Source organism: Schistocerca nitens, chromosome 6 (assembly GCF_023898315.1).
Source record: "Schistocerca nitens isolate TAMUIC-IGC-003100 chromosome 6, iqSchNite1.1, whole genome shotgun sequence".
NCBI lineage: Eukaryota > Metazoa > Arthropoda > Insecta > Orthoptera > Acrididae > Schistocerca > Schistocerca nitens.
Genome location: NC_064619.1, coordinates 460,463,166 through 460,479,654, shown reverse-complemented (window position 1 = coordinate 460,479,654; position 16,489 = coordinate 460,463,166). Strand labels below are relative to the sequence as shown.

General features: G+C 42.9%; 1 protein-coding gene across 1 annotated transcript in view; it reads right to left on the bottom strand.

The window, feature by feature from the left end:
* Positions 1–16,489, bottom strand: part of LOC126263408 (zwei Ig domain protein zig-8-like) — a 449,731-nt gene that overhangs the window by 420,143 nt on the left and 13,099 nt on the right. The window contains exon 2 of the mRNA XM_049960502.1: positions 10,285–10,469. Within this exon, the coding sequence (XP_049816459.1) occupies positions 10,285–10,469 (185 nt within the window). The remainder of the gene's footprint in view (positions 1–10,284; positions 10,470–16,489) is intronic.

Sequence of the window (16,489 nt, the reverse complement as noted above, 5' to 3'; positions counted from 1 at the left end):
TAGGAAGGACATAAAGAACAAGCTGGTAATTGGAACTTTGTGTAGAAATCTTCTTGTAGCCACGTAAAAAAAATTTAAGAAAGAGAAACGTATCTGAAGAACGATAAAGTTGTCGATATGGTTATAGAGGGAAGTGTGAGTAATAAAGCTACAGCAATTATGCAGAGATGAAGAGGCTTACACACAAAATACAAGCGCGAGAATATTCATGAAACCAGTCTTTCGATTGAAGACCACAATAAAACACATTAATGTGGACTCAATTAACTAGAAGCTGGTGCATTTCAAGCGCAAATTTCAAGTGTGGCGATACTGTCCTTTCCTAATTCCATATAGCGATGAACTTCGGCCCAATTTTCGTCATCAAACGTATCGTATTAATTCGGAATTGACTTTCCATGTGTTTAATAAATTCTGCTTGTGGGCACAAAACAAATTTTTGTATGACAATCAGTTGCGCAGAAAGGCATTGTTTGGTCTTCTATTCTGGCCATGTTTCTATGTCCACTGCCGACGTTACGTACGTAATGACAGATTAACAAACACGCTGTGTGATACTTAATCCCATTTGCTGCTGACACGTATCAAATTCGAAACGATGGCTTCTGATTATCGGGTAATTTGTGGTATGCAACAGAATACGTCCGAATTTAAAATTTGTAATGTGATCGACTAAGTAATTTTATTTACTTTGGACCAGTACCACATTTATTGGGCTGAACTACATGGTACGTGAATTGTTAGTTTCTTTTTTAAATACCAGACGTCAGTTTGACTTACGCTGTATTTGCCTGTATTAACGAACGCATAAGTAAATACAGAGGCAATTGTAGGGCTTTATATAGGACTGAACATTGTGAGATCTTGAACAAATTATACGAGCAATCGCTGTTTTATCAAAAGGTGAAAGACCAAGAATTTAACAAAGAAGAGAAGATTCATTCACACCATATTAAGGATACTCTGTAAAAATGTTTAAAAACTGAAGACTGACACAGCCGCAAAAGAAGATCCAGTCACAGGATAGATGGTGAAAAGTAGCGCTGAAATCACAGATACGTGTTCTAATAGTATCTGCACGTATCTGCACCAGTTTAAGCGGCAAAATAAGGAAAATTGCACTATGCTAATAATAACTATTGTACGACTAGATAGCAAAATACTGTAACTTACTCTACTAAGTACTAACGGCTTAATATACAGGGTGTTACAAAAAGGTACGGCCAAACTTTCAGGAAACATTCCTCACACACAAAGAAAGAAAATGTGTTATGTGGACATGTGTCCGGAAACGCTTACTTTCCATGTTAGAGCTCATTTTATTACTTCTCTTCAAATCACATTAATCATGGAATGGAAACACACAGCAACAGATCGTACAAGCGTGACTTCAAACACTTTGTTACAGAAAATATTCAAAATGTCCTCCGTTAGCGAGGATACATGCATCCACCCGCCGTTGCCTGGAACCCCTGATGCGCTGATGCAGCCCTTGAGAATGGCGTATTGTATCACAGCCGTCCACAATACGAGCACGAAGAGTCTCTATATTTGGTACCGGGGATGCGTAGACAAGAGCTTTCAAATGCCCCCATAAATGAAAGTCAAGAGGGTTGAGGTCAGGAGAGCGTGGAGGCCATGGAATTGGTCCGCCTCTACCAATCCGTCGATCACCGAATCTGTTGTTGAGAAGCGTACGAACACTTCGACCGAAGTGTGCAGGAGCTCCATCGTGCATGAACCACATGTTGTGTCGTAAAGGCACATGTTCTAGCAGCACAGGTAGAGTATCCCGTATACAATCATGATAACGTGCTCCATTGAGCGTAGGTGGAAGAACATGGGGCCCAATCAAGACATCACCAACAATGCCTGCCCAAACGTTCACAGAAAATCTGTGTTGATGACGTGATTGCACAATTGCGTGCGGATTCTCGTTAGCCCACACTTGTTGATTGTGAAAATTTACAATTTGATCACGATGGAATGAAGCCTCATCCGTAAAGAGAACATTTGCACTGAAATGAGGACTGACACATTGTTGGATGAACCATTCGCAGAAGTGTACCCGTGGAGGCCATTCAGCTGCTGATAGTGCCTGCACACGCTGTACATGGTACGGAAACAACTGGTTCTCCCGTAGCACTCTCCATACAGTGACGTGGTCAACGTTACCTTATACAGCAGCAACTTCTCTGACGCTGACTTTAGGGTTATCGTCAACTGCACGAAGAATTGCCTCGTCCATTGCAGGTGTCCTCGTTGTTCTAGGTCTTCCCCAGTCGCGAGTCATAGACTGGAATGTTCCGTGCTCCCTAAGACGCTGATCAATTGCTTCGAACGTCTTCCTGTCGTGACAACTTCGTTCTGGAAATCTGTCTCGATACAAACGTACCGCGCCACGACTATTGCCCCGTGCTAATCCATACATCTAATCTCTACATCAAATGGGCATCTGCCAACTCCGCATTTGTAAACATTGCACTGACCGCAAAACCACGTTCGTGATGAATAGTAACCTGTTGATGCTAAGTACTGATGTGCTTGATGCTAGTAGTGTAGAGCAATGAGTCTCATGTCAACACAATCACCGAAGTTAACATTACCTTCCTTCAATTGGACCAACTGGCGGTGAATCGAGGAAGTACAGTACATACTGACGAAACTAAAATGAGCTCGAACATGGAAATTAAGCGTTTCCGGATACATGTCCACATAACATCTTTTCTTTACTTGTGTGTGAAGAATGTTTCCTGAAAGTTTGGCCGTACCTTTTTGTAACACCCTGTAGATGTTTGTGGTGTTATGACGTAGTCACTTGTGTTTCTTTGATCTACTCTTGATTCGGAACAGTTAAGACTATTCTACGTCTTATTTCCAGAAGGACTAAATAAGCCTGAACTAAAAGTTTCAACGAAATTCTTTTATTTCATATTTAAACTTGGAGACGTACAATGCACGTCTCTTTCTGTCTCTGTCTCTCTCTCTGTCCTCCTATGGCGTTACGCGGTGTCTGTGTAATAGTTTTCAGTTTTTTAAATTAAATCTAACAGACGTACACGATAATGCTCTACATTTCATATAGGCCATAGGTAACCATCATTGCCCTTTAAACTTTGAAAACTTCCAAGTATTATAATTTGTTTGATATATCTTGAGAGATACTGTAATTTAGAAAGATAGGTAAGATGTAACACTTCAGCTTGTTTTTGCACCGTAACTTAAAATGTAAATACTAATGAATCAGATGTTTGTTGCGTTGACCGACTCGTTCTGGGCTTTACACGTGATCTTGCTCTAAATCATTTAGCTTTCTGCTTCATGCCTATTATATCGGGTGTCTCTCCATCAAGTCTACCGGTGCGATTTCCCTGATATTTCGTGAGATACTTGCAACTTCTTTTTAGCTATGTGTAGCTCGACCGAGTCCAAATAAATGCGGCTCATTACGTCTTTTATGCAACTGTCAGTGTAGACAAAAATGTCAGTTTGTTACAAACAAAATGAGTTTTAAAGCCGAATTCCAAATGTCGTTCACGAAAGTAATCCCAAAGTAGTCTAGTGCGATATCTATTTTTTTCAATATCCACTGACAGGGACAGTAAAATACGAGGAATGGGCAGTAGTCCAGCAACGACTGTGTAGCACTGCTGCATGGTGGCAGAGTCAGCACGGGCTGTCAATTCTGGTTCACTGGTTGTTCTTCGAGTTTTACTGTTTCTGTTAATAAATGTTGCATAATGAATATCGTACCAGACCAATTAGTAAGAAATATATCGAATGGACACATAAAATTCCGTTTAAGAATCATGTTTGTTACGAGAAGGAAAACGCCGCTTTGTGTCGACACTGAGGGTGGCATAAAGAATATTGTGACCAGGTTTTGTTTGAAGCTAACCAAAAGCGGAAGAAATAAGCCTGTGGACTGTTGGTAGGAAGGGGGTGGGGGGACCATCTATGACACACTGATCCGACACAGCATTACGATCACCTACCTAATAAACTGGATGTCCACCTTTGACACGGATAACAGTTGCGACGCGTCATGGTATGGAATCAACGAGGCCTTACTAGATCGCTGGAGGGAGTTCAGCCACTTCTTCACACGTGCACACAAACGTCACGTAATCCCTATAAATTTTGTGGAGGGGATGTATCAGATCTGGCGAGTTGCGGGGTCAATGCATCAACTGGATATTCCCACTGTGTTCCTCGAACCACTCCATCGCACTCCTGGCCTTGTGACATGCCGCATTATCTTGCTGAAAAATCTCACTCCCATCGGGAAAGATGATCGTCATGAAAGGGTGTGTATGCCCTAAAACCACTGTGCGATACTCATTGGCCGTCACAGTGCCTTGTATGAGCTCCGCTGGACCAATGGATGCTCACGTGAAGCTCCCCAAAGTATAATGGAGTCGCCGCCAGCTTATCTCTGTCCCACAGTACATGTGTCAAGGATGAAAAGGTATCGGGATCATCAGACCATGCAACGCTCTGTCACTGTGCCAAGGTCCAGTGCCGATGGTCACGAGCCCATTTCAGTCGTAGTTGGTGATGTCGTGGTTCTAACAGTGGCACATGCATGGGTCGTCCTCTGTGGAGGCCCACATTTAGTAGTGTTCGGTGCACTGTGTATTCAGACACTCTGCCCGGCATTGAAGTCTGATGTTACTTCCACGACAGTTCGCTGCCTGTCCTGTTTCACCAGTCTGTTCAGCCTACGACGTCCGAGATTTGTAAGGAGGGGTGGCCGCCTCACCCCACGACGACCAGACGTGGTTGCACCTCGGTTTCGCCACATGTTGAATACACTGACCACAGCTCTCTTCGAACACCCGCGAAGTCGTGCAGTTTCCGAAATGCTAGTGCCGCGCCTTCGGGCCGTCAACTCCGATAGATTGCTCGCCTTCCCCATACTACACACGGACAGCACGCTCACTGATACTGCATACACCGTGCGTGTGTCTGACTAGCAGTCCCTCGCGAGGATGCGCTGCTGTCGCCTGGAAGGATTTATATCGATAGTAGGTCGGCAGTCACAATGTTGTCGCTGATCACTGTGTACTCATATTTCTGGATATCAAATTCACATCGAATAGGTACTACAAATGGAACCTCATCGCGTACACTAAAATGGTCTCCCAAACCTTTTATTAAATACTGCGTAACAGTCAGTTTACTTGAAAACCTCGCCCTGCTGAACTGGCAGACAATTCGCTCATGAATAGTAATGTGATTCCCGTTTGTATTTACTGACGCTAGGAACTAGTGTCGGTATTAAAATACTTCCGAGTAACTATTGGGACAGTTAGCAGTGACAACACAGTCAATCTAGTAGGAAAGATAAGAAAACAACCACAGCTACTATTTTAGATTCGTTTATCTAGTCCAACCATCTTCATTCTATACGATCATCTGCAGGAGACAAAAATGCCGAAATGTACTGGTGGCAAGATTTAAAATGCTTAAGTCATGACAACGGCTCATGCCTGCTATAGTGTCAGTTGAAGATGTTTGTATAAATTTAAAGCCGGCCGGAGTGGTCGAGCGGTTTAGGCGCTTCAGTCTGGAACCGTGCGAACGCTACGGTCGCAGGTTCGAATCCTGCCTCGGTCATGGATGTGTATGATGTCCTTAGGTTAGTTAGGTTTAAGTAGTTCTAAGTTCTAGGGGACTGATGAGCGCAGAAGTTAAGTCCCATAGTGCTCAGAGCCATTTCAACAATTTTTTATAAATTTAAACTGGTTGTGCTTGAAACTGTGAACCTAAAATAAAACCTGCTGTGGTTTACTTAAAAATCATATTAATCAGCTGTGTCAACACAGCATGCTGAAGATTAGTAGGATTGTTACGTGGTATGAAATAATGTTATTTCCAGGGGAGAAAAAGGGTTTCAATCGATTCGCCACGGCACAGTCCCACTGACGTGTCTACTCCCTAATTTCTTATTTTGTGTTAGTCATGCTCTTGTTTCTTTGTGAACTAGCGTCTCCATTTTCCTGTAGATGCTGGAATTGTGGCACGACAACCCTAGCGCCATTCAGAGTTTGGGATTTGCTTAACGAAGAATAGTGTACCCTTATTTCTCATTTATATGCTCGAGATATGCGCTGTTACTTTACCAATGCGTTATTAACATAGGTATTACCTACGCAAAAACTAATTTGCATTTCTCCCTCGACACATGCATAATGCATTACATCTGGACAAAGTCAGTAGTTTAGCGCTCCTCTTATGTTTCTCGCTCATATTGTGAAAAAAAAAAAAAAAAACGCAGACTGCAAATTACATACATGCTGATGTCGCGATGTACGAGAGAAGCAGGCGTGCTAAACAGCCGCTGGCGGCATTTCACTGAATAAATCCAGACGAATGAGTGCATGGTCCAGCGTCGACATCATTGATTAAAAGCGGTTGTACATTCACGAGTTTCCATAAAGCCGAGTGGATTTTACTGCTAAGGTGACGACAAATTCGTTGTCTAGCTACACGAGCATGAAGAACTGGGTATAATCTTAGCGCACGGATTTTCTTTGACCTCTTCACTTCGGTTCATCGATTGAAAGTTGTCACTAACTTACCAAAAAAAGTGATCAACGTATAAAAGTCATACGTTTGAATGGCTAAGACGGCGAATATATATACAAAGAATTTCACGACGTATCCGAAAGCAGACCAACGCTTTTATCAATCTGTAGTTTACTGACAGGGAGGTTTAACCGTCTTCTAAAGAGGCATAACAAGTGACTGTTTAGGCCTAGTGCTGAAACTGAGCTGTGAAACACATAGTAGGTCTGATATGTTCACAAAATTCTATCTGAATGGCGACAGTATTATGTCGGACAGAACGCATGCACGATGTTCACACTCAGATGGTGCGATTGAATATTTTTGTTTCGTTTTGGTGTCATTATTTTCTGACTTGTTTGATGTGGCCCGCCATATGTTCTTCTCCTGTGCCTATTTCTTCATGTCAGAGTAGCATTTGCTCTCAACGTTCTGAACTGTTTGTTAGATGAATTCCAGTCTACTTTCTCCCGCAGTTTTTACCTTCTAAATCTGACTCACGAACCGTGGAAATTATTCCTTGATATGGTAACGCTTGGACTGTCATTATATTCCTTCTGTTTTTGCAATGTTTTCCAAAATTGCATCTCTTTGCCGATTCTGCGGAGAAACTCCTTTCTTATCTTACTTGTCCGCCTGAATTTCAGCATGCTTCTATAACAACCGATTACTAACGCTTGGATTTTTTCCTCGGTTTTCTCGGTTAATCCCACTCTTGCCCCTTTCTTTGATATTCGTCATTGCTTCTTACGTGTATAGTTAGAATGGTGGGGACTAAATACTACGCTTCTGTCTCACACCCTCTCTTATCTGTTTACATTGCTCTCGGTCGTTCTTTTGGTTCCTGTAACATTTGGAAATTAACAGTCTTTTCTCATCGACTACGCGTATTAGCCTGAGAATTTTTAATGTCTTACACCATTTTGTATTGTATGATATATCGACAAGTCCTCTGGAAGTGTACTGATTTTTCTTAAGTCTTGCTTTTATTATCAAATGCAGCATCAGAACTGCCTCATTGTTACATGTATTTTATTTAACGCCAAACTTATCGTCATCTAACAATAATATTTTTTCGTTCTATTACTCATTAGTCTTGTCAAGGTGATCCTGCTCTTGTTGTATCCGGGATGTGCGAATGATATTTTTCCTGTGGTCTGATGGTTAGTCTCCAGAGACATAGAGTCTACAGACCAACTTCATTGGTCACTTGATTCCCATCTTTGAGAATTATTTTAGAAATTCCGAAGGAAGTTGTCTATGCCTTCCGTGACTAGGCTATCCACAAGTAATGGCGGCAGCTGAAAATTCTTTGTAAAACGGACAGAAAATCGTATTCGACGACTGCTCTATTACCACAAGGGCTAAACGTTACTGGAAAAGTGCACTCAGATAAGCTGTAGTGATCATAATATCTAATAACACTTCAGCAAAGACGGCGGCTTGCAACAGAGTAGAGATAACTTTGCCGTATACTACAAGGCAATGAGCTCCAGCTATGTCACAGCTACTCACAGGTCAGGAACCAAACACAGCGGTCAGTTACCACCTGACAACGACCGAGGAGGGACTGAAAGCTCACGTACGTATTAATGCCGCGACTGGAAGCTCGAGATTATTTTATTGAAAAGTACACACGTCTTGTAAGAAATAAAATTAGTTTGTCCTTTCAATTCAAACATCTGTTGGCACTTTGCTACACATCACAATTATTACACACGAAAAATACGTTATTAAACACAACCTAAGTTCAGTCGAAAGCTGACAAAAGCGCTGCGACCTGTCAGCGATTTTTGTATGCCATCTTGGATATAGTAGGAGCCTTGAGCGGATGTACATTCCTACCCACTTTGACGCGACCATCTGCCAAGAGGCGTAACTGCCTATTGAGAATGACTAAAAAGCCACAACTGCTACAACCAATAAACAACATTTGTGTGAGCATTGACTGATAACATTTACGTACGAATTATGGTAAAGGACAAATTTAGAAGAGTACCACTGCGCTGTACAACACACACAAATTTTATTCTGTGTGGAATCATACTCATTCTTGTCTTTAATAACGGCTTAGGGATTCCCTTTTGTGATATGTTTGATTTATGGCATTTCATACTGCATAAGAACTCTTGCCGGATTTAACCATCAGGATATTAATCTACGGTATCCTTGTGTTCATTCTCCTAACAGTAGTGCGAGAAATTGCAATTAGTTTCCGGAAACTAAAGCCCTTGCGGTTTTTTTCCGTATTAGACTTGCAGAACTCCAGTTGTCGTGCAGAGAGGAGATGCAGCAGCAGAGGTTTTACACAGTTTGTGTTCATTGTTTAGTTTTGTAGGTTTCTCACATGATTCTGAAAAATTTTGTGAACCTTAGCGCGGCGTTTACGGAGGATGTAGTGTAGATTTTCTCGTAGGTTCTGTTTTGTTGTTTATATTATGTGCGTACTGTAATTTAGCCGGCCGTAGTGGCCGAGCGGTTCTAGGCGCTACAGTCTGGAACGGCGCGACCGCTACGGTCGCAGGTTCGAATCCTGCCTCGGGTATGGATGTGTGTGATGTCCATAGGTTAGTTAGGTTTAAGTAGTTCTAAGTTCTAGGGTCTGATGACCTTAGCAGTTAAGTCCCATAGTGCTCAGAGCCATTTGAACCATTTGAACTGTAATATAAACAGTACATATACGCCTCCTACAGCGCCACAATTTGTACTTTGTTGGCTTGTAGTTTCGTAGTTCATACTGTGTTAGTTAATGCGTTTTTGCATATTTTTATATGATACTACACAGGAGATAAGTAAGGACTGTTCTTGGCAGATGCTGCAAGCTGGCCCTTGTCAGTAAACTCCGGGTAGCCAAAAAATGGTTCAAATGGCTCTGAGCACTATGGGACTTAACATCTGTGGTCATCAGTCCCCTAGAACTTAGAACTACTTAAACCTAATTAACCTAAGGACATCACACATATCCATGCCCGAGGCAGGATTCGAACCTGCGACCGTAGCTCCGGGTAGCCGCGTAGGCCTTGGTTGACAGGGTAAAAGCTGCTGCCCTGAACTTCAGTGGCATAGCTTCAGTGACGCGAAATATGTAAGGCCTCTGGTGCTGCAAATAAGTGGCAGACAGGAGTGCTTTCGCGTATGTGGATAGAATGCGAAAGTGGTAATTGGCTCCACGGCGGTCCCACTGACGTAGGAATATGTACAGTGTTCATTAACAACCACTTCGTGCCAGCACATGATGCTTCGTCGGTGGGGCTAGTGGCTTATTTCCGTGCCCAGTCGGCAAAAGCACAGAGGTTGGGTAACAAAGATCACCGTCCATAAGATTATATTCGGCATTCACAGATTTCTAAGTATATCTGTACTTGATGTGCAGTACACTTCAATGTAGACTCGGCTATGGTCGGACTGCGTGTCTTACGTTACTTTCGCCACATTCACACTGCACATTGTAGATACCGGGTACTCACGAAACCAATTTCACTGGCCAGAGCAGATGATTAATTTTACGCCGAGGTCGAAAATCTGGTCTCATATTATATTTACGTAATATGAGCACAGTCTTTCTCCATCTAAAAATCCTTAGCCTTACTCATTACTGATATTCAATTTAACCTCGAATACATTTATGGTAGAGGTTATTGTGGAGGTTCCGGTCTCAACAACAGATTAATAATAAAAACAGCGTTTGCCTAGTCGTCGTTGGGCGTCACGTACCGTGCGGTTTCCGAGCTGCCGCACTCGGCAGGTGAGGTAGGCCGACTTGCCGGCCAGCGCGGTGACATTGCGCGGCGTCTGAGGGTCGAAGTAGGGACCCCCGCGTCCGGGCAGCGCGTGAGCGGGCGGCGACCCCGTGGCGGACGCGGGCAGCGAGTTCGGCGCGCCGCTCGGGTACGACGAGCCTGGACAACACAACAAACAACATGTTCTGTACTTACTTGTTCCGTAAATCTTATATGCTACGATGGTGTCTAGTTACGTAGTTTACGCCGTACAGGCTAGTTCACAAATCAGTTAAAAGTCATTTGTGTACAGATTTCACCGTCTACCACGAGCCGTGTATGTAATTAGTGGTTTACTCATTTACATATACATGGTTTTCGATAGACACGAACCATCGATCTAAGTAGACCAAAAGTTGCGTAACATAGTCTTAAATAATTTTTTTCGCCGGAAACCTCTTTCACGGTAATTTTGAACCTCAGGAAACTGTTAGGACAGCCACCACTGTAATATACTCTCATTCGTCCTCAAATTGCTAATGTGACAATGCGACATACGCTGAGGTGAAAAAATTTACGGGATAGCGATATCCACATATACGCAGATGGTACACAAGGTATAAAAGGGATCTGCAATGGCGTAAGTCCTTTGTATTCAGGGGATTCATCTGAAAAGCTTTCCGACGTGATATGACTACACGACGGGAATTCCAAGTTCATGTGGAATGGTGGTTGGAGCTAGACGTATGCGACATGCTATTTCGGAAATCCTTAGCGAATTAGTTCGGAAATCCTTAGGGAACTCAATATTCCGACGAAATCCACAGTGTCAAGAGTGTCCGAAAATACCAATTTCAGGCATGAAATGATAACCAAACCAAGACCCTAAGCTGTCGAGAGACGTTGTACATCAATGGGGACAGTTGAAAATTTGTGCCCCGACCGGGACTCGTACCCGGAATCTCTTGCTTACGTAGTAGACCCTATATTCATCTGAGCCACCGAGGGCACAGAGGATAGCGCGACTGCAGGGATTTATCCCTGCACGCTCCCCGTGAGACCAACATTCCAAACTTAATGTCCACACACTGGATTCATAGTGCTCCTTCCCACTACACTCATTACTCATAGCAGACAATCTTTCCGAGTCCCTTAAGAGTTCGGGCAATTTGTGTGCATCCAGCATAGAAGAAGAAGGTTAATGGCCGGTAGCCTTAAATATATGAAGATGGTATCTGTTCTTTCAGGCATGTCATTTCATTCTAAGAAAACTGCTTTGTCACCGATGGTTCAAATGGTTCAAATGGCTCTGAGCACTATGGGACTTAACTTCTGAGGTCATCAGTCCCCTAGAACCTCAGCCTAACTAACCTAAGGACATTACACACATCCATGCCCGAGGCAGGATTCGAACCTGCGACCGTAGCGGTCGAACGGGGTCACCGATGGTATCTGTTCTTTCAGACATGTCCGAAAGGACAGATACCATCTTCATTTAATTTCAGGCATTTCCTCACATCAAAGACAACGTAGTGGCCGACGGCCTTCGCTTACCGACCGAATACAGTGGCGTTTGCAGGGAGTTGTCAATACTACGTGAAATAAATGAAGAAACCAATGTTTGACGTACGACGAACGTATCCATTAGGATAGTGCGGGGAAATTTGGTGCTATGGGCTATGGCAGAGCACCTCTGTTAACACAACGACATCACCTGCAGCGCCTCTCCTGAGCTCTGAAACCATATCAGATGGACCCTAGACTGAAAAACTGCGGCCTGCTCAGATGAGTCCCGATTTCAGTTGCTAAGAAGTGATCGTATAGTTCGATTGTGGCGTAGACCACATGAAGCCATCGCCCCAAGCAGTCAACAAGACACTGTGCAAGCTGCTGGTGGCTCCATAGTAGTGTGGGCTGTAATAACATGTAATGAACTAGGTACTCTCCAACTGAACTGATCATTGACAGCAAATGGTTATGTTCGGGAACTTAGCGACCATTTGCAGCCATTTACGAACTCCATATTCCCAAAACACAACGGAATTTTTATGGATGTCAATGCTCGATGTCACGTAGCCACAGCTGTCAACTATTGGTTTTAAGGACATTCTGAACAATTCTAATCAATGATTTGGCCATCCCGGTCGCCCAGCATGAATCCCATCGAACTCTAATGGGACGTAATCTAGAGGTCAGTTCGCCTTTAAAATCCTGCATCGGCAACACTTCCAGGATTATGGAAGGCTATGGAGGAAACATGACTCATTATTTCTGCAGGGGAGTTCCAAGGGCTTGTTGAGTCCATGTCACGTCGAGCTGCTGCACAACACCGGGCGAACTGAGGCTCGACACGATATTAGTAGCTATCCAATGACTTTTCTCACCCCCTTGTATTTTGCAGTTCATTCCATCAATATGGCTCTAAGGGTCATTCCAAAATCAAACTCTACTTATGCTGTATTCACTATTTTAATTTCTTACAGTGAGCATTTCGGCTTCGGATTTTTTTCTTTTTCTTTGAGTCATCAGTCCTCAGAAGGATTTGAAGCATCCCGCCATCATTTCCTTTCCCGTGTCAACTGCTCAATCTAGTCCTAAATTATTTGTTGCATTTATACCAGTATGTGCGCCTCTACAATTTTTGCACTGAACGGGTGCCTGTGGTGCCATGAAAATTATTTTCTGACGTCTTAATATATGCTCTATCGCCCTGTCTCTGTTTGTTGTCAGCGTTTTCCATATGTTCCTTCCTCCGCCTATTATGAGGAGTACTTCCTTGTTTCTGACCTCATCGCAAAGTATAATTCTCAACTGTTCTCCATACCAGATCACTTAAAACGCTCTGGTTTCCTTGTTCCGGATAACCTGCTGTCCATGATTAACTACCACATAATGGTTTGCTCCAGAAATTTCTTCCTCTAAATAAGGAATATATTTGACACTGCAAGACTCGGCTTGCTGTTCTCATTTCTGCTACTTCTCATTACTTTCCTTTTTCTTCGGTTTACTCTCAGTTCCTCCCAGTCCACATTCTACACTCTGAGACTGTTCATTACATTCGACAAGCCTTGTACTTCTTATCGCCCTCAGTGTGGTTACGAATGTCACCAGCGAATGTTGATATTAATAATCTTTCATTTTGAATTTTAATCCCACTCTTTAACCTCTATTTTATCTCTGTCGTCACTTCTTCATTGTAAAGACTGAACGACAGGGGATGTGTCGATCAGTGTGTTACACACTTTTAAATGGGATCGATTCTTTCTTCGTCCTCCATTCATATCGTTCCCTCTTTGCTCTTGTACACATTGTTTGTTACTCGTCTCCTTCCCCCCCCCCCCCCCCCCATACCTTATTCCTATTTTTCAAAGAATTTCGAATATCTTGCGCCTTTTTCCAGGTCGACAAATCCTACGAAACCAACTTCATTTTTCTTATCTTGCTTCCATTACCAAGCTCAAAGTCAGGACTGCTGCCCCGCTGCTTTTCCCTTTCCCAAAAGCAAACTCGTCGTCACTTCATAGCTCCTCAATTTTCTTTTTCGTTCTTCTGCATATTACCCTGTCAGCAACTTGGAAGCATGAGCTGTTAAGCTGGGTGTGCCATAAACCTTGCACTTGTCGGCTCTTGCTTTCTCCGAAACTGTATGCATGACTTTTTCCCGAAAGTATGATGGTCTGGCACCAGCCTCATATAGGTTCTACATAACAGCTGAAAAGTTGTGTTACCACTTCCCACAGTGACTCTAGAAATTCCGGTGAAATGTTATATATATCTCCTGTCTTATTGAATTTGAAGTATTCTAGAGCTCCTTTAAATTCTGACTCTAATACTTGATGCACTATCTCTTCCATATCGACTCAAATTTGTTCTTCTACAATGTCTTCAGGTTATTCCTCAACCACAAAGAGGCCTTCAATGCTTTTTGTCCTCATATCGATTATGCATTTAACAATATAATTCTCCTGGCACTGTTTTTGTTGACGCCCTTTCTTTTAACTTCAACGAATGTTGATTTGACTTTTCTGTATATGCTAGCCAGCGCTTCCGAGAACCAGTTCTTTTCTATTCACATTTTTTCTTCAGCCATTTCGATTTGGCTGCTCTGCACTTCCTGTTTATTTCACTGCCGAGTGATTTATATTGCTGTATTCCTGCCTTTCTCTGAACATTTTTGTACTTCTCTCTTTCGTCGATCAATTGAAGTATTTCATCTGTAACCCAGTCTGCCTTCATAGCCGAGCGGTCAATGCGACAGACGCTTGTGTGGAGAATCCGGTTTCAGTCTGCGGTACTGCCACAGTTTTTTCCTTGGTGGGAGTACTGGACTGTGGCGCACTCAGCCTCGTAAGGCCAATTGAGGGGTCACCTCAATCGAGAGGTATCGTCTCCAAAATCTAAAAGTCGAAACGTCGACAATGGCCGGGAGTGTGGTGCGCTGACTACAGGCCCCTCCATACCGGTCCGATGCCGAATGCTGAGAATTAAACGGTGGTCAGTCGACGGCTGTATGGTCTTCGAGACCTACACGCGGGGTTTCAAGGTTTTTCCATTTACACCTGTTCCCCATGATTTCTCTTTGTCGTACCAATATCCATGACGGCTCTTTTCAGAAGTGTCTACTCTTCTTCAACACAACTGACTACCATGGCACTAGTCATCGCAGTATCGATATCCACAATTTTTAGTGAACAGTCCCATAAAGCTTATCCCCCGATGTTCTGTGACCCTAGGTGTTAGCCCGCTGACGTTCGGCGATACGCAGGTGAAACTGTTTATAAAAATAATAGACATAAAGGAAATTCATCAGAACCACAAAAAATGTAAAAGAGCCCTAGTTACGTCAAGCTAATAACTAGTGTACATACACAGGGATTTCCATCATTAATGGTCAATATTCAGGGGTTCAACAGGAGCGATGATTTGAACCATAAAACTTCATTGCGGTGTTTTTCCGGATAGAACAGGTTTCATGTACATCGTTAAATATTTTCTCTATTGTTCAATACACTGTCACATTTTCAGAAGTACAACAGTTAATAAACATTGCAAAATGCGTTTACATAGTATCAGTTGAAAAATATAAAGAAAGACACGTTCCACGGACGATCCCTCTCACTACGTCACTCACAACACAACACGGACAAATGCACGGTCAACGAGCTAGTCTAATGGCTGCAAGAAATCCCGAACTGAGAGAATGAAGTCAACGAAATAGATGGGGCTAGAGTAGAACGTCAAAGAGGTTGGGTGGGTGAGACACAAACGGGAGGACCGTTAGCCAAGTAACAGAAGTACGTTAAATGTATTCCATCTCGGAAACCATTCAGAACAATGCATCTGTCCATATGAAGTACTTTGGTTCAAATGAGCCATCCTGTCATATTCCTAAATATTGACAGTTCCATCTGCGGCGCCCTGTGTAACAAATCTGACTAAAATCTAATTCCAAGCCTAAAGTCATTCCTTTCTATTTCACGAACATTTGCCTACTTACTGAGAGTTTGTTGTTGTGGTCTTGTCCTAAGACTGGTTTGATGCAGCTCTCCATGCTACTCCATCCTGTGCAAGCCTCTTCATCTCCCAGTACCTATTGCAGCCTACATCCTTCTGAATCTGCTTAGTGTATTCATCTCTTGGTCTCCATCTACGATTTTTACCCTCCACGCTGCCCTCCAGTACTAAATTGATGATCCCTTGATGCCTCAGAACATGTCCTACCAACCGATCCCTTCTTCTAGTCAAGTTGTGCCACAAACTCCTCTTCTCCCCAATTCTATTCAATACCTCCTCATTAGTTATGTGATCTACCTATCTAATCTTCAGCATTCTTCTGTAGCACCACATTTCGAAAGCTTCTATTCTCTTGTTGTCCATACTATTTATCGTCCATGTTTCACTTCCATACATGGCTACACTCCATACAATTACTTTCAGAAACGACTTCCTGACACTTAAATCTATACTCGATGTTAACAAATTTCTCTTCTTCAGAAACGCTTTCCTTGCCATTGCCAGTCTACATTTTATATCCTCTCTACTTCGACGATCATCAGTTATTTTGCTCCCCAAATAGCAAAACTCCTTTACTACTTTACTGCTCTAAGTGTCTCATTTCCTAATCTAATTCCTTCAGCATCACCCGACTTAATTCGACTACATTCCATTATCCTCGTTTTGCTTTTGTTGATGTTCATCCT